We start from the raw sequence: 18,329 nt of genomic DNA on the forward strand, positions 1-18,329 counted from the left end.
TCTGAGTTTGGGGCAAAACATGTCACAATAGCCAAGCACCAACAGTATCAATCCCCCACCAAATACCTAGAGCAATAGATCTCATTCTCTTGGGGTCTGTAGACACACAGGCCCAAGATCAGAATGGGCTGGGCAATGAAGCAAGACAGTTGTACCTAACCTTCCAAGGACATTCTCCAATCACCTCACTTTGACGTGTGAACAAAGGCCACAGGGAAATGTTACAGACAGAAACAGCAAGTCTGCATATCATTAAAATGTCCATACTTTCCTCACTGTAAAAGTTCCCCATGCTTTTCTTAAGGAACTAAACTGGTAAGAGTGAAAAGAGAATTGCAAAAATGAGATTATGCAAAATGAGAAAGACTCAGTATTAATCCTTTTTACAGCATGGAAATCAATTTATCATGGTCATTTCCAATTTCATGTCATTTCAGTCTTTCAACAAAGAAATTCATTAAATGGATTCTGGTTAAACTTTATATATAAGTCTGTCTATAAATTATAAAATAAAGTCCATAAGATCTTACCACTCAATATTAGGTTTCTGGGGAGGGGGGGAGGATCTTCATATAACAATTTGGCACTTCAATTGTTTCAAGGGTTTTAATCTTGGAAACTTTAAGGGCAAACCTTAGTCATGTTTTTCCAACACCCCCAGAGATCTGGGCTCTTGATAGGTTCTCAATAAATACAGGTTCTAAGACCTGAACAGGAGATATGTCAGCACAGTGGTTAAAGTACTAGCTGCAAGCAAAAAGGTCAGTGGTTCAGACCCACCAGCCACTCTGTATGAGAAAGATGAGGCAGGCTGCTTCTGTAAAGATTTATAGTCTTGGAAACCCTACGGAGCAGTTCTACTCTATGCTATAGGGTAGATATGAGTCAGAATCTACTCCATGGCAATGGGTAGGTTAAGACCTGAATTGACTTCATGTACTATGAAATGCTAGCAAGTTATTTAACCTCTTCATGCCTGCCTCGGAGAGCAGTTATGAGGTTTGTTTGTTGTTGTTGTTGTTATGTGCCGTTGAGTCGGCCCCGACTCATAGTGACCCCTCCTTGGGTTTCCGAGGCAGTATCACTACGGAAGTAGATTGCCCAACCTTCCTTCCGAGGTTATGAGGTTTAAATGGGTCAATAAAAGTAAAGGGCTTAGAAGAGTCCTGGAATGTAATAATCACTCAGTAAGTGGGAGCTCTGGTGATGCAGTAACTAAGGCACTTGACTGCTAACCAGAAGGCTGGCAGTTCAAACCCACCAGCCACTCCTTGGAAAGAAGGTTGGGCAATCTACTTCCATAATGATACCACCTCAGAAACCCAAGGAGGGGTTGCAATGAGTCGGCAGTGACTCAACAGCACTTAACAACAACAGGATTATAAGAGAATGTCACTCTACCTTCTAAGAGACCGTCTACGTCATCTCTGGCTAACATGTAGTTTTTTCTTCCTCTGCTGAATAGAAAGTCAGCTGAACGGTGAGAGCCAACCCTCAGACCAGGCCCCAGAGCCATTAGGTAGCACTTGTGCGGCTTCCTCTGCAAGGCTGTTTAATACCTTCTCTCACACTGTGTCTGGTCAGTGATGTGAGGCAAGGAGGCCTTCCTTATAGCTGTGGGGTGGCAATGAAAGTTGGTAACTCTGTAAAAGCTCTAGTCCCTGATACAGAGTAGGCCTGAAATAAATCTCGAAATCCTTAATTTCTTCTGGTAGGCCATAACAGAAAACATACATACTAACGGTTACTTGTGTTTCACTCTGCTCGTCCAATGACAAAGGAACAATCAAAATATAATGAAAAGCACATAAGCCTAAGGCATTTGACTGCTAACCAGAAGGCTGACGGTTCAAACCCACCAGCCACTCCTCGGAAGGAAGGTTGGGCAATCCTACTTCCGTAGTGATAATGCCTCGGAAACCCAAGGAGGGGTCGCTATGAGTCGGGGCCGACTCGATGGCAAATAACAACAACAACAAGCCAATACAAGAATATAGTTTCCCTTTCACCCTAATTCTATAGTTATTTTCCATTATTTTATGAAACAGAAGAAATAATCTTCTTTCTTTAGAACCAAAAATTTATGGCCAGGTGCATGGTGACCTCTTTAGAAGGGTCCCTCATCCCCTGTGCCTAGAACTGCTCTTGGAAAGATTACAAATATTTGTCAAATATTTGTTTTGCAAAAAACAAGTTATTTTTTTTCTCCCCTAAATATCTTTTTTAAAAGATCTTAATTTTAAAATGCATTAATATGTAAGCCAGAGGCCTTTTGTGTTAGAATTAACCATACTAAACACTCCAATGGTTACATGATGGAGAGTCCACATTTTAAATGGAGCCAAGGGATTCAGAGCTTAGAGCAGGCTTTACGGTGGAAAGTGGACAGCACCCACTCAGCTTTCCCTCCCCCTTCCCCTTAGCGTTAGTGCACCACGACCCCATTCATGCATCACAGACCCTGGGACATGGAATCACAGCCACACAGAAGAGCTGTTGTCTTGAAGGCTTTGATCCGTATTTCAGTGTGCACTGCCTCAAACCCTGGACAAAAGGGAAGACTATTCTCCTTATGGAAAGAAACAAAGCAGATGGGAACAGGGAGGATCTGGAGCAGCAGAGCACCTGTATAACTAACAAGTCACTGCAAAAACTCTAAGACCCTAAAACATCGATTTTGGAGGCTGGGCGTAAACGAGGAAGAAAGGGACATACTATTTGGGGAGTTACTCCAGCTCTGCCCCGGGCTGCACCCTGACCTATTGCTGCCGGTTATAATGGACCACTGGGACTTGGACTCAGGAAGACCTGGACTCAGGTCTCAGTTCTGCTCCTTATGGCCAAGTCACTTGCCTCTGTTCGTGGCAGTGCCTCCCATATCTGATATACCTACCTTGGGAGTTGTTTTAACAGTCAAATGAGTTAAATGTGAGTAAAAAGCTCAGCACTGATCGCAATGCATAGGAAAATGGCAACTATTTGTACTACCCAATGGCTCTCCACTCTACTAAATGTCACAATATGCCAGCATCCAGGACTGTCACCTCTCATGGATCAAAGTCAGAGTTAGGTACCCGGAGAACCACTGTGGCTATCAGCTCCTGCCATGCAAGGCCTCTCCACAGGTTTTGGGGGCAATTACTGGATTATGCTACAGCAGGAATAAATTAATCTGGATTGTGATGTTCTGCTGCATGTGTTATGGCCTGTGCCAGCTCTCCCTAAAATCAGTTACCAATCTAATTTGGTGGCCAACTACTAAGAATGAAATGTTTGCTGTTATTTCCATTATATGGATAAGATGTAATGGAAGAATAAAGTAAGAATAAAATGATGTATGTACAGCAGGTGGCAGTTCCTGGAATGTAATATGTGCTCAATAAAGTAATTTTTGTATTTTTTGTATCAGATTAGTAATTTTTGTATCAGATTAGGCTGAGGTCTGTGCAGTCACAGGCATCCTCACTGGGATCAAGGTGGCCCAGGAGCCCTGATTCCACAGTTGAAATACCTCTGAGGGATCTTCTTTGCCACCCACAACCACTGCTGCCTGGGGCAAGATACCTTCCTGAGGCTAGAAATTACACCTTCGCATCGTGTAATCATGACGTTCTGGTGGTTCTGCAGGAAATGGGGGTGCATAGAGGGATAAGCATGAAATCAAGTCAGGCTATTCCACTGCTGACCATGAGGACTGTGAGCTTGGGAGGTTCTAACTATTCCAAGCCTTTTCATCCATAAATAGCCAATCGTCTTGGTCCCATGACCTAGGGTTACTGAGAGCACTTGTAAGAGGACAGGTGTGGGAGCACCTGTGGGGCCTCCACTGCTGTGCTGACTCTAGCTCATGATCTGCTATGTGGGTACAGCACAGTGAGTGAAAATGTAAGCTCTGCAGTCAGCAGACAGGGTTTCAGTTCAGGCTGCAGAGCCAGGAAAGCTGTTTTCTTCTCTTTAAAACAGGTATGGTAATAGTCACTCTTACAGGGTTGTGTGAATTAAATGAGATAATGCAAGGAGCATCCGTTACACAATGTCTAGCACTGTAAGTGCTCAATAACTATCAACTGTTATGCCAATGATACTGTTTATCAATAATAAAGTGACAAGGGTGATGAGCAATTTACCCTTTTTCAACCCTGGAGAAGCCTGTGGGCATCCCCATCACTGATATCCCCCAAGGCCTTCTAGAATTAGGTAGAGAAGCTGTGCACATGACAAGCATCCATCTCATCCAGGTGAACCCTGGCTGTGGACTGCTGCTGAAAGCAGATGAAGCCGGGCAGCAGCCCACCCTCCATAAATGGTGTCCATTACATGGAAATTTGGGTGTTTTCATGAAGTGAAAGGGAAAATGTGCAGAAACACTCCCCTGTATTTGGGAAAGGGAAGCATAACCGGCAGAAGGTTTGGTGGGCCACTGAAAGTTTACAGCCTAAATGAATCTGTTATGGCTCTGCCCCAACTTGCTACAGCTTTGGCTCATAAACCAAAAACTCACTGCTGTTGAGACAATTTCAACTCATAGTGACCCTATAGGGTAGAATAGAAGTGCCCCACAGGACTGTCATGTGGCAGTAGCAGATTGCCACATATGTCTCTCACACAGAGTGGTTGGTTAGCAGCCTAGAGCTTAACCACTATACCACCAGGGCTCCTTTACAGGCTGACAGCAACCCATTAATATTAACTGCTTAAAATGACCCACCAGCCACTCCCTGGAAGGAAGGTTGGGCAATCTATTTTCGTAGTGATACTGCTTCGGAAACTTAAGGAGGGGTCGCTATGAGTTGGATCTGACTCCACAGCAATGAGTTTGGATTTGAATGACCAACTTGATGACCTAAAATGGCCTGTAGTCTACTGAATGCCTGCAAATGGTATCTTTCAAAACACATTTCACAATATCACAAATCAACAGCTGTTAAGCTCAGTATGGCTATATTCATTAACAATGACAGGTTACTGCTTTTTAAGTAACTTTCACCTTTATTTCCTTGACCTCCATGGACTGTGTGTGTTTGTGTAATTCCCTCCATTACTGAAGTGGTGCTGGGAATGGAAGATGTTCAAACAAGAATGTACAGCATGCACCTCCACTCCACTATGAACAGAGTCCTATCACTTCTATGTAGAATCAGATGGAAGCAGATGCCATTATGTGGGGACACCCGAAGTGATGAAGGTGCATTTCCTAGGCCAATTTTGATGCTCATGACAGAGTCCTTGCTTACAGATTGAGCATGGACATGCTAAGATCTATTTACAAGACTAATGGAAAAAGGGTTAATTTCCTGCCCACATATCTCCTGCTGCAGATGGATCTTTGTGCTTGTGATCAATCAAGGTACAACATTTTTTGGTTCACAGATTGAATTTTATGCCCTTTTTCTAAGAAAAAAAAGGAGCTCTGGTGGCACTGTGTTTAAAGCTGCTAACCAAAAGGTCAGTGGTTGGAACTCACCAGCCACTCCACTGGAGAAAGAGGAGGCAGTTTGCTTCCGTAAAGATGTATAGCCTTGGAAACCCTATGGGGCAGTTCTACTCTGTCTTATGGAGTTGGAATCGACTTAACAGCATGAGTTTTTTCTTAAGAAAATGTCACTATAGTTATTGATAGGTAGAAATTCTCCACATAGAATATTATAATCTGAATTCTACTTCTATTCCCAATTAAGATCTCAAGTAGTTTATCTACTACCTCTCACCTCTGCCTGTGCCTAGACAATTTAACCAGAAAAATTGTCTTAAGTTAGCAATACTCTTTATTTTGTAGATTGAATGTTTACGCTCCTTCCCTGAGACATAAAAATGCCTTTGAAACCATTTTTTCCATGAATCAAGCTAGAGATGGCCTCATTTAGCTCCATTCTGTAGAAGGAGAAACTAAGGCAAAAAAACCAAAAACAAAAACAAAAAAAAAACCAACAAAAAACCAACTAAGGATGTTATGAATTCAACTGTGCTCCCCCACCACCACCACTCCTGAAAATATATATTTGTAAATCCTAACCCCTACACTTGTGAACAAATCATTTGGGAACAGGGTTTTCTTTGTTATGTTAATGATACCATGCCAGTGTAGAGTATGTCTTAAACCAATCACTTTTGAAAGATGAAGAAAGCAGATTATGCACAGAGAGAAGGAAGCAGAGGGGGATCAGGTGACCGGCCACAGGGAGATCTTCAAGAGACCCAGAGACAGAAGCTGAGAAGAGCCACGGACCTTACCCCAGAGCCAAAGAGAGAGGGAGTCTTCCCCTAGAACCAGTGCCCTGAATACAGACTTCTAGCTCCTAAACAGGAGCTGTGGTAGTACAGCAGTTAAAGCATTCAGCCGCCAACAAAAGGTCAGTGGTTTGAACCTACTAGCCACTCCATAGGATGAGGCAGCTCTGGCACTGGCCCTGACTGAGCTAGTTGCTTGTGTCTATTTGATTTAATTCAACAACATGCCCTGAGCAACTAGGCAGGAATTTGTTCTTTAGTAGGTATACACTGAGGAAGTTCACGTCTTCTCTAGTACCCACATAGTCAAATCACTTTTTCCCAACTGTTATAAAATTACATGAAGGTGCTCTGGTGGCATAGTGCCTAAGGCATTTGATTGCTAACCATAAGGTTGGTGGTTCAAACCCACCAGCCACTCTGCGGAAGGAAGACTGGGCAATCTACTTCCATAAAGATTTACTACCTCAGAAACCCAAAGGGGGTTGCTACGAGTTGGGATCAACTCTATGGCAGTGAGTTTGGTTTTGTGAATTAAAATTACATATATGACAACATTTGCCAATTCAACACCAAACATTTTTATTAGTTTCCTGGTGTGTACTCTGTAAGAGTTTATTTATACAGATTATTTTCTGTCTCCCTCTCCCACAGTTACCAGGCCATCATACTCTCACTACAAAGTCCCTCTGTCTTGGCTGGCTGAAGGGAAAAGTGCCATGGGCACCTGGGTTGAGTTAATGGAGAGCAACTGGTAATTGCCCACTCTATTATCTTCTTCTCCCCAACCCCAATTTTCCCAGATCTTTGCTTTAAAAAACATTGCTGCCTGACTGAACCTCAACAACAGATTAACCATAACTACATTCCTGGAATTTAAGTTCCTCCTGCCTCAGTGCTATATACAATTATCGGGGAACATGGACCTACCAGGGCCAGGATGAGAATTAGCATCAACCCAAATTCTGTTAGGGCAGCACAACATTTCAGTTCAATAACACACACAAATGCATCTTCAAAATTGTCACTATAGCATTACAATCTTAAAACACAGAGCTGATCTTGTTTTTTTGATCCCTGTATTAGGTTAACGCAGCATTATGAAAATGCTTACTTTGGGTATATCTTTTTCTTGCATACACAGGAACCAAAGACATTCAGATTTTCTGGTGCGAGATCTGTTAAGAATAACAGATTTAATCACTCTAAGGCCAAACGAATCTAATTTTTGTTCTTCTGCTGAAATTAAATAATATCTCAAGTACTATCTGCTTACTGTTTCATGGTAATCTGTATCCTCAGCAAAACAAGTTCTTTACAGATAGGATACATAGTTCACAAGACCTAGCACACAGTAGAAATTCAAGAAAAAAATTGTTTATTGAATTATTATGATCTGATTACTAGGGATAAACGAATGAATATAAAGCACTGTTTTGAGGCTGCTACATAAATACATAACTGGGGCCTTTTGACTAGGACACTTGTGAGTCAGAAGCATGAATACATGGAAAACAAATGTCAAGGGGAAAAAACCCCACCAACTTTCAATACAGCAAATGCATCTTGATGAATTCTAGGTTGACTTACCTTGAAGCAAAGGGTTAAGTAAGATGTCCTTTGGGATCCCTTCTCTTTATTGAAATAGGTCCAAACTTCAGACAAATAAATAAGAACAGAAAGTGGCACTGACTTGGAGAGAGAGCCAAGACACCTTCCTCACCACTAGCTTCCATCCTAAAGCTTATCTACATGGGGCTGCAAGACTGGAGACCTTTTAAGACTCACCTAGTATGATATCTTTAAGTATTCCACATAATAGTCTGGCGGCCTCAAGGAATACCAGTTGAAATCAATTTAACTGAACAGAAACACTCTATTTTCTTTGGAGCTTTGGCTTTTGCCAGAGCACTGGATTTAATGTTACAGGTGTTTAAAGTGCCCCACACAGTGAATTTTACTCCATCTAGATATAAGTTCACATTTTCATGCCCACAGCATGAAAATCTTTGCTGCTTCAGCCAAACTTTGACAATTTTCTTATTTCCTTCTTGGCTGTCATTATCCTGGTCCTTGCAAAAGCAAGGACTCCCCCTAAGCCTTCTGGGTACCCATTCTAGGTAGTGGTCTCCCAAACAGTAATTACCACTCTGCCACCCCGCAGCATAATGCATTATTCTTGGGGATTTTTATGTCCCTTTTCAGTCTGTTGTTTTCTCTATGGGAAGCCAAGACAACCTGGCAAAGGAATAAGGTAACCTTCAGGATGTTTCAGAGACTCCCAGAACTTCCTTCCTGTTTGGATCCTCAAGGGGATTAGAATTTGCCAGATAAGAATATTTATCAGTGGGATGTGTTGAGGCATAAGGCATAATTCTCTTAACAAGAACTATTTCCAGTAATAAATCAGATAATGTGTCAATGCTATTCATAAGGTTTTCAGTGGCCATTTTTTTTTTTTTTTTCAGAAATGGACGACCCCATTCTTCTTCCCAGTGTGTCTTAGTCTAGAAGCTCTGCTGAAACCTGTACATCATGGGTGACCCTGCTGGTATTTGAAATACCAGTGGCATAGCTTTTAGCAGCACAGCAACATGCAAGGTAACTATGATAAACCGACAGATGAAGAACTGCCTCATCAAAGTAGAGTCAACCTTAATGACATGGATGGAGTAAGGCTCTTGGAACCTTCATATACTATGGTGATGAATCACAATGGGAACAAACAGCTGCAAACATTCATTAATAATTGGGACATGGAATGTACTAAGCATGAATCTAGGAAAATAGGAAGCCGTTGAAAATGAAATGGAATGCATAAAGATTGATATCCTAGGCATTAGTGAGCTGAAATGGACTGGTACTGGCCATTTTGAATTAGACAACCATATGATCTACTATGCTGGGAATAACAAAGAGGGATGGTGTCACATTCATCATCAAAAAGAATATTTCAAGATCTATCCTGAAGTACAATGCTGCCAGTGATAGGAAAATTTCCATACACCTACAAGGAAGACCAGTTAATAGGGCTACTATTCAAATTTTCACACCAACCACTAAAGCCAAAGATGAAGAAATTGAAGATTTTTACCAAATTATGCAGTCTGAAATTGACCAAACAAGCAATCAAGGTGTATTGATAATTAGTGGGGACTGGAATGCGAAAGCTGAAAACAAAGCAGCAGCGTCAATAGTTGGAAAATATGGCTTGGTACCAGAAATGCAGACTGAGATAGTATGACAGAATTTTACAAGGCCAACAATTTGTTCACTGCAAGTAACTTTTCTCAATAATATAAATGTGTCTACACACGTGAACCTCGCCAGATGGAATACATAAGAATCAGATCAATTACATCTGTGGAAAGAGGTGATGGAGAAGCTCAATGCCTTCAGTCAAAACAAGGCCAGGATCTGACTATGCAACAGACCATCAATTGCTCACATGCAAGTTCAAGTTGAAGCTAAAGAAAATTAAAACAAGTCCATGAGAGCCAAAACGTGACTTTGATTATATCCTACTTGGATTTAGAGATAATCTGAAGAAAAGATTTGATGCGAAGATCAGACAAGTGTGGGATGACATCAAAAACACCACACACAAAGAAAGCAACTGGTATTAAAAAGACAGGAAAGGAAGAAAAGACCATATGGATGTCAGAAGAGTCTGTGAGACTTGCTCTTGAATGCAGAGTAGCCAAAATAAATGGAAGAAATGATGAAATAAAAGAGCTGACCAGAAGATTTCAATGGGTGGCTCATGAAGACAAAGTAAAATATTATAATGAAATGTGCAAAGCCCTGGAGTTAGAAAATCAAAAGGGAAGAGCATGCTTGGCATTTCTCAAGCTAAAAGGATGAAAGAAAAAATTCAAGCCTTGAACTGCAGTACTGAGTAGTCTATGGGTAAAACATTGAACGATGCAGGAAGCATCAAAGATGGGAGGAATACAGTCACTGTACCAAAAGAACTGGTCACTCTTCAACCATTTCAGGAGGTAGCATATGATCAAGGACCAATGGTACTGAAGGAAAAAGTTCGAGCTGCACTAGAGGAATTAGCAAAAAAACAATTCTCCAGGAACTGATGGAATACCCAGTGAGATGTTTCAACAAATGGATGCAGAACAGAAGATGCTTACTTGTTTATGCCAAGAAATCTTGAAGACAGTTACCAAGCCAACTGACTGGAAGAGACTGATATTTGTGCCCATTCTGAAGAAATGTGATCCAATAGAATATGGAAATTATCAAACAGTATCATTAATAATGAACACAAGTAAAATTTTGCTGAAGACAACTTAAAAACGGTTGCAGCAGTATACTGATAGGGAATGCCCAGAAATTCAAGCGGGATTCAGAAGTGGACGTGGAACTAGGAATATCACTGCTAATGCCAGATGGATCTTGTCTGAAAGCAAAGAATACAGAAAGATGTATACCTGTGTCTTACTGACTATGCATTCAACTGTGAGGATCATATAACATCACAAACAATGTGAATTCCAGAACACTTAATTGTGCTCATGAGGAACCTGTACATAGACCAAGAGGCTGTTATTTGAATAGAAGAAGGGGATACTGCATGGTGGTGCTGGGTTATATCCTAAGCAAATAATCTGAGAATCTAGACTGTATGAAGAAGTATGCAGCATCAAGATTAGAGGAAAAATCATTAACAATCTCTGTTATGCAAATGATACAACCTTGCTTGCTGAAAGTGAAGATGACTTGAAGCACTTCCTAATGAAGACCACAGTCTTTGGTATGGATTACACTTCAACATAAAGAAAGCAAAAATCCTTACAACTGGACCAATGAGAAACATCATGATAAATGGAAGAAAGACGGAAGTTGTCAGGGATTTCATTTTACTTGAATTTGCAGATGACATACCCCATGGAAGCAGCAGTCAAGTAATCAGACACTGTATTACGTTGGGCAGATCTGCTGCAAAAGACCTCTTGAAAGTGCTAAGGAGCAAAGATGTCACTTTGAATACTAAGGAGTACCTAAACCAAGCCATGGTGTTTTCAATCACCTCATATAAATGTGAAAGCTGAACTATGAATAAGGAAGATCAAAGAAGAGTTGGTGCCTTTGAATTGTGGTGCTACTAAGAATACTGAAAATACCTTGGGCTGCCAAAAGAATGAACAAATCTGTCCTGAAAGAAGTACAGCCGGAATGCTCCTTAGAAACAAGAATGGCCAGACTTTGTCTCACCTATTTTGGTCATATTGTCAGAAGGGACCATTCCCTGGAGAAGGATATCATACTCAGTAAAGGAGAAAAAACAAAAAAAAAAACAAACCCACTGCTGTCAAGTCACATCCGACTCATAGTGATCCCTCCTTGGGTTTCTGAGGCAGTATCAGTATGGAAGTAGATTGCCCAACTTCCTTCTGAGGAGTGACTGGTAGTTTTGAACTGCCAGCCTTCTGGTGAAGGTAAGTGAAAGAGGGAAAGATCCTCAACATAGTGGCTGCAATAATAGGCTCAAGCATAGCAAGGATTGTGAGGACAGTACAGGGCCAGACAGTGTGGGAGTTGAGTTTGTGTATCAACTTGGCTGGGCCTGGTTGAGTGGCTGGGCACTTGGATGTAGTTATTCCCCATGGTGAAACTGGTAATTAACACCATGGTGGAATGTACTGGAGCAGCTAAGTAGCTGCTTTAGGGATGTGGTCTGTTTCCCATATATAAGAGACAGCTTTGGGAATGGTCTCTAGCTTATGGCACACTTGAACCCTGCATGTAGCTGAGTTGTTATTCAGCATGCTCTGCTGACCTGGGGACTTTCAGTGGACTTGAATTAATGGCCTGCTGTGTGGTTTGGAAACATTGGGACTGTGCTTTTTTACTTGTCAACGCAGCCAGAAGCTGGGTGAAGAAAAGTCTCTGGCTTCAGTGGGCTTTCACCAAGAGCCTGGCACTTTGAACTCGGACTTAAAGCCTCCAAACTGTAAGAGAATAAACTCCTGTTTCTTCAAGCTGTTCCATTTGTCGTATATTCTTGTCAGAGTGGCAGTAGGTAACCAGAACAGGCAGTGTTTCTTTCTGCGGTACACAGGGTCACTACGTGTCAGAGCTGAATCAATGGCACCTAACAGCAACAAAAACTGTGGGTTCAACTCTACTTCACGTGAAATGTGTCACTGAATCTCTAAGTTGGACAGTCAATGGCCACTCTTAGATGAAGTCAGTCATCTCTCTTCCTATTTTTTTTTCCTAAGTAGAGGTTAAAATACAAAGAAAAGGGTGCTAACATGTCTCAGTCATTTATAAGGGACATGTTTTAGTGAAGAATTTAGCTCACAAACGATCTACAAAGCTTCACTGCTTTAAAGTGAAAAGGGAGGGAGAAATGGGAACAATCTCAGAAATCATCTTCAAGAGCAATTCCTTTGTTCTTTATTTGAGAAAAAGTGAGAGTAATAGTTTAGCAGCCAAAATCTACTCAACTCTTTAATTTGACAATTACCAAGCATGGGCTCATTAATTTTCATTGTGTTTCTGTTGTGAAATACGTTTGAAGAGCTAAGATTACTTGTATGGCAGGCTAGGAAAGCTATACAACCAGATGTCTGTAGCTCTCCTTTCAAATGCCCACAGCAGCCCCTTAGTGAAGTGCTCATGACAAAAGGAACATTTTTAAAGGTGACAGCTAAAAAAGGAAACTAAAACTATGACTAATTTTTTTTTTTTTTAAACTGCCCTTTGGTTCTTACCTGGCCACAAGTAGGATATGTCACTTTTTGCCATATCCACAGTAAGAACTTATTAGTGGTTGTAGATACTAAAGGCTAAGTACATTTTTCCCAAAAGCAGCAACTAGAAACCACTACAGCAGTACAAATTCAATGGAAAAGACAGCTGCCACTTTGAAAGAGGGAGTTCTGGTAGTGTGGTGCCTAAGGCACTTGACTGCTAATCAGAAGGCTGACAGTTCAAATCCACCAGCCACTCCTCTGAAGGAGGGTTGGGCAATCTACCTCTGTAGTGATACCACCTTGGAAACCCAAGGAAGGGTCGCTATGAGTCGGGTCCAATTCAATGGCACATAACAACAAAAACTCTGAAAGAAGACACTGGCCCTTTCAGTTGAAGAGCCAGGATCAACTCCTTAAAGAACTTCAAGGGGATAAGAATTGAGAAAGACTACTAGAATAACAAGTATTATGCTGTAACCAACTCAAGTTGTTTTCTGATTCTCCTGACCCAAGATCCAAAGTTAAAGGTTTGGATTAAAGTGGCATCCACTATGTAAATTCAGTTTCAAGACACTAAGGAAGGTCATCTTCAAACTAAAATTAGGCCAAGATTTCATCCTTTTAAATCCCAGGAAAATTACTCTACAAATAGAAAGAGAATTTATTATGCTCTATTTTCCCATCACTTTAATAACTTTCTGAGAGCATGGACAAATCTAATTTAAAAAAGATAAATTTGGATCCTAGCTCATAAAATTAAGAAAAATACTGTTCCTAATGGTAAGTTTTCTTAAATTGCCATTTAAATTTAGGCAAGTCATTTATTTGATTAATAAGGCGAACCTTGGGCATTTCTTTGGAGGAAGAGTGAGTACTGATTCTATGTTCTGCACTATTTTCATTCTTTCATATTTAAATGTCTCATGACAGTGTGCTCAAGGGGCTTTTGTTCTGAGCCCAAGTTCTTGGTATCTTGCTCTGTATCACGCAAATATTTAGAACTGGATCTAGCATCTGTCCAAGGAGCTCTATGGCTGAGGCCCCTTCCAAGGCAAGAATGCAGCATGTAGGGGTCAGGCTTGTCTGGAGGTCATCACTCTTCGTTTTTAGAGGTAACAGTAGAGGCAGTGTCACTGAGAGTCAGGAGGCATGGGCTCTTAAGACAGTATGACTAGAAGATAGTCTCTAAAGAAGGTCCTCTCCATGACCAATGGAAGCAAAAAGCCCAGGGAAAAATGGATAGACTTGTTTACAAATTTTCCCCAACACTAGTTTTCTATATTTATCATGACTTCTTTTAGTCCACATTTCCTGTTCCTACCAGTCCTCTCCAAGTGAGGAGTCCCCTGCTAGTCAAATAACAAACCAAAAACACCAAACTCACTGCTGTGGAGTCGATTTGATTTGATTCATAGTAACCTCTCCCCTTGGGTTTATTAGGCGGTATCTGTACGGAAGTAGATTGCCAATCTTCCTTCTGAGTAGCTGGTGGGTATGAACTGCCAGCCTTCTCGTTAGCAGTCAAATGCCTTAAGCACTATGCCACCAAAGCTCCCAGTCAAATAACAAGCCCATGAAAACTCATCCAAAGGTATCTTTTCACAGAAAGGTGAATGATCTATGGATAAATGAACATGAACCTAATCTCTAATGAACCTAAACAAAGCAGAGTTATTTTTGTATTTTCTACCTCAGCATTGGTTTCCAACAGAATTCTGTTTTTCAGTAGTCAAATCATTAGGTTAGCCTGATCCTTCAAAGTCAAGATCAAATGTCACATCCCTCAAGAAGCCTTTCCTGATCTTTATAACCAGATGATCTCTGCCTCTTCCCAAATTCCCAGAGCACCTTATTCTATGGCTCTAATTTTCTATAACTACTTGTGAATTGGTATTATGCTCCTAGAAGCAGGGACTTGTTTTCTCTGAACCTGAGTCCCCATTGAAGGCCATCTCAAGCAGTGCTACTTCCATAGAACAGAACTGTACTTGCTTGAAATGTATCAAACCACTAGAGTAGGGATGCAGAGATACTATCATGCATAAAGGGAAGACAAATACTTCCACACTAACACTGGTTTTGCTTCCGTAGGTCTCCCAGACCGAGGCAGTAGTGTGTGACTATCCCATGAGCCTGTCCTGGTTTTATGGTGACTCCCCAACCCCCCTTGCCTGATTCTTTGATTTTGGCTTCTGGTAACAGAACATTCTGTCACCATTTACTTTTGCTCAGCATCTAAATTATTCCTAAATACAGTTCAGCTGCTCATCTTTTGATTGGCCACTTTCAAAGAAAACACAGTTAGGTTAAAAAAAATACTAAGTGAAAGCCTGGATTTGATTTCTATAGCCGATAGTGTTTCCTGGGCATGGAGTCTTATAAAGAATCTCCTATTTGCTGTGGCTAATTTGATATTGCATCGCCCATAGTTACAGAGAACAATCCCCATCTGTACATCACCCACAGCTATTTCAGATTGGTAAAAATGTTTGTCCTGATGGATACTGAATATTTAAACAGGTAACATCTCTTCTCGAGTCTTATTTCCCTCTACACTTATGACTAATATAACATTATTACATTGCGTGGACTTGAATGTGACAATTTTCTTTCTGGATAATTTTTCTCCATTATCTGGCTTTATGAAAGGGGGGAAAAACCAACAACATATAATCACATGCAGGGAAAGTAGGATCTGTAGAATGTTTATTTTAGAAATTCCAAATGGAGAATGGAAATCACAAATTTGGATGTAAAATGCAGGACCCAAAAATGTAGGAAACCTTTTAACAAAGAGGAAGAGTGTTTCAGAGGACAGATGAACAAGTAACACTTCATCCATGAGTCAAAGTCACAGAATTTTCACATGCATCCCCACCCCCTCCTTACCTCTTGTTTCTGTCCTCCAGCTGTAGCGTGTACACCATGTCATCAGCAGCATGGGTCTTGGAGTTACTATCTCCCCACTTCAGCTTCAGGCTCTGAGGACCAGCTGCAGCACATTCTAGCCTAGGAGGCAAGGGTGGTAATGGCCGAGTTTTTGCTTTAATGAACTGACTAAATGGTCCAGCTCCAATTTCATTTATAGCCTGAATTCTGATCCTGGAAAAAGGAAAACATACAGACAATGCAAGTTTAAGAAGCTTCAACTGTTCACTCAAAATAAACATTGCATGGAGTATTTCTTACTTGCGATATTGCAGCATAAAGAAAAATAAGTGAAAGTTACTCAAGACAGATAGAAACCTGGGTGGCTCTGAGGACAGATTATACTCACCATATTTAAAAAGAGAGCAAATAAATAAAATAAAAGCAAATTAGCAAGATACCCCTCAGTTCTTTAAATTAAAAATAAAACAAAGACCTGTTGTCTAAGGGAAAGCATCCAGAAAATACGCCTTTATATTTTGTTCCAGCCACCCTTAGCTGCTTCAAAATTGGTTTTGGAAGTAGGTTTGGTATAAAGAATGAAATAAGAACAAATGACTCTCCTTCAGAGTTCAAACATAAGGACAACTCTTCAACAGTTAACAGGGCAAGTCTTCTGCCCTTCTCCTCTCGCCAGCTTTATTCACCAATCTCAGTTAGTCCTTAACCACAGCTAAGTGTACTAGTAACAGGATGCCACTCAGGCATTCAAAAATCTTAAGTGGATGCTTACTAGGTGCACAGTCGTATGGGTAATAAAGATGTACAAACACCACCCTTATGGTCTAGGATGTTACAACAATAGAGTTAAAATGTATATGTAAAATAATATCCTATATTATTTGCCTTTTTTTTTATTGTTGTTCTTCTACATTCTTACTAATCTACTGAAACAGATCTCCAATGTCAGAAGATAACATGTTGATGGCATTGCTCCATCTTCGTCCTCAGCACTCTTCCTGAGCACATGCTCCTAAAGAATGATTCTTCCTGCACTTTCCAGGTGCCTCCCCTGCTACTCCACCAACATTTCAGCACCCCCTGCTGGTGCTTCCTCTCTTTGCTGTACAATATGAGTATTTCCTACAATCCTCTTCTCTCAAGCAACCTGCCACATTTCCAAAGATTTGCCCACTACACGACCACTCCTGGATCTACAGTGCCTCTAATCTCTTTATGCTCCATTTCTAGACCTCTGGTGCAAATCTCTACCGAGGCACCTTGCTTGGTTCAAGGAACTCATTGAGTTGCATGAGCAGCATGATATCAAAAATTTTAAAGGTCTCAGTATTTAAAGTTGATGTGAATTTAAAACAGTTTTAAGATATATGATAATAAAAATATGTTTGAAGAAATAAATTCTTAGGCAATAAGTCAGTTTATAATATTCCTTAATTCTGTTTTAAGTACTTCTTTTACAAACATTATTGCTTACAGTAAAATGGAAAATGTTAAGTATTATAATACTTAAACTCATCATGTGACCACAAATTAGCCTAAATTCTTCAAATGTAGCCAACTTAAAGATTACATCATTCAGCAAATCAACCTAATAATATGCCTTACAGATTGTGTTGCTGTTGTTATGTGCGGACCCGACTCATAGTGACCCCTCCTTGGATTTCCGAGGCAGTATCACTACGGAAGTAGATTGCTTGCCCCATCTTCCTTCCGAGGAGTAGCTGGTGGGTTTGAACTGCCAGCCTTCTGATTAGCAGTCAAGTGCCTTAGGCACTACGCTACCAGAGATTGTTAAGGAAAAAAATAAAAAGGTTAATTCCAGGAGAATGCACACACTACCCTGTCTCTCCCACTGAACGCAGCTGTTAAACCTGGACAAAATGAAATGCAGTAGCTATTTAAGACTCTGAAAAGTTAACAGTAGTGGATTGGGGAAGTCCAGAACTGAAAGTACCACCAAACTAGCAATGAGTTCCCATCTTGCCCCTCACACTATCCCCCAGCCTGGACTCAGGGTGGCCTGAAATCGTGACACGGGTACCTGCATGGACAGAGAACACTCCAGGAAGCCACCAGTTCTGGCCCAATGGACTTCTAGTGTTCTAGGAGAGCAGGAAAAAGTCCTTCTTCCGTTTATTTATTTCCTTTTCTCCATTCTCTCATGAGAGCCCCTAAGCAATCCTATTACCAGTCTTAAGAAGGAAAACTATATAATCATATCAACTGATACAGAAGAAGCATTTGAAAAAAATTCCAACTTCCATTCATGAGAAAAACTATCAGGATACTAGGGAGAAAAAAGGAACTTCCTTAACTGGAAAAAGGGCATCTATAGCTAACATCATACTAAATGGGGAAAGATGAAACCCTTCCCCTTTAAGATCAGCAATAAGGTGAGAATATCTACTTTCACCACTCCTGTTCAACATCATGTACTAAAAAGTCCTAATAAGTGAAAAAAAAAAAAAAAAGATAGAGATAATAAACTATGAAACA

The 18,329-nt window shown here is 40.7% G+C and overlaps 1 protein-coding gene across 1 annotated transcript in view; it reads right to left on the reverse strand.

Moving 5' to 3' along the window:
- The window catches only part of FNDC3B (fibronectin type III domain containing 3B), a 366,502-nt gene that overhangs the window by 25,180 nt on the left and 322,993 nt on the right, over window positions 1-18,329 (reverse strand). The window contains exon 22 of the mRNA XM_007948108.2: window positions 15,834-16,046. Within this exon, the coding sequence (XP_007946299.1) occupies window positions 15,834-16,046 (213 nt within the window). The remainder of the gene's footprint in view (window positions 1-15,833; window positions 16,047-18,329) is intronic.

The sequence above is a fragment of the Orycteropus afer genome, unplaced genomic scaffold (assembly GCF_000298275.1).
Source record: "Orycteropus afer afer isolate SDZICR_OR568_19922 unplaced genomic scaffold, OryAfe1.0 scaffold00202, whole genome shotgun sequence".
Lineage (NCBI taxonomy): Eukaryota > Metazoa > Chordata > Mammalia > Tubulidentata > Orycteropodidae > Orycteropus > Orycteropus afer.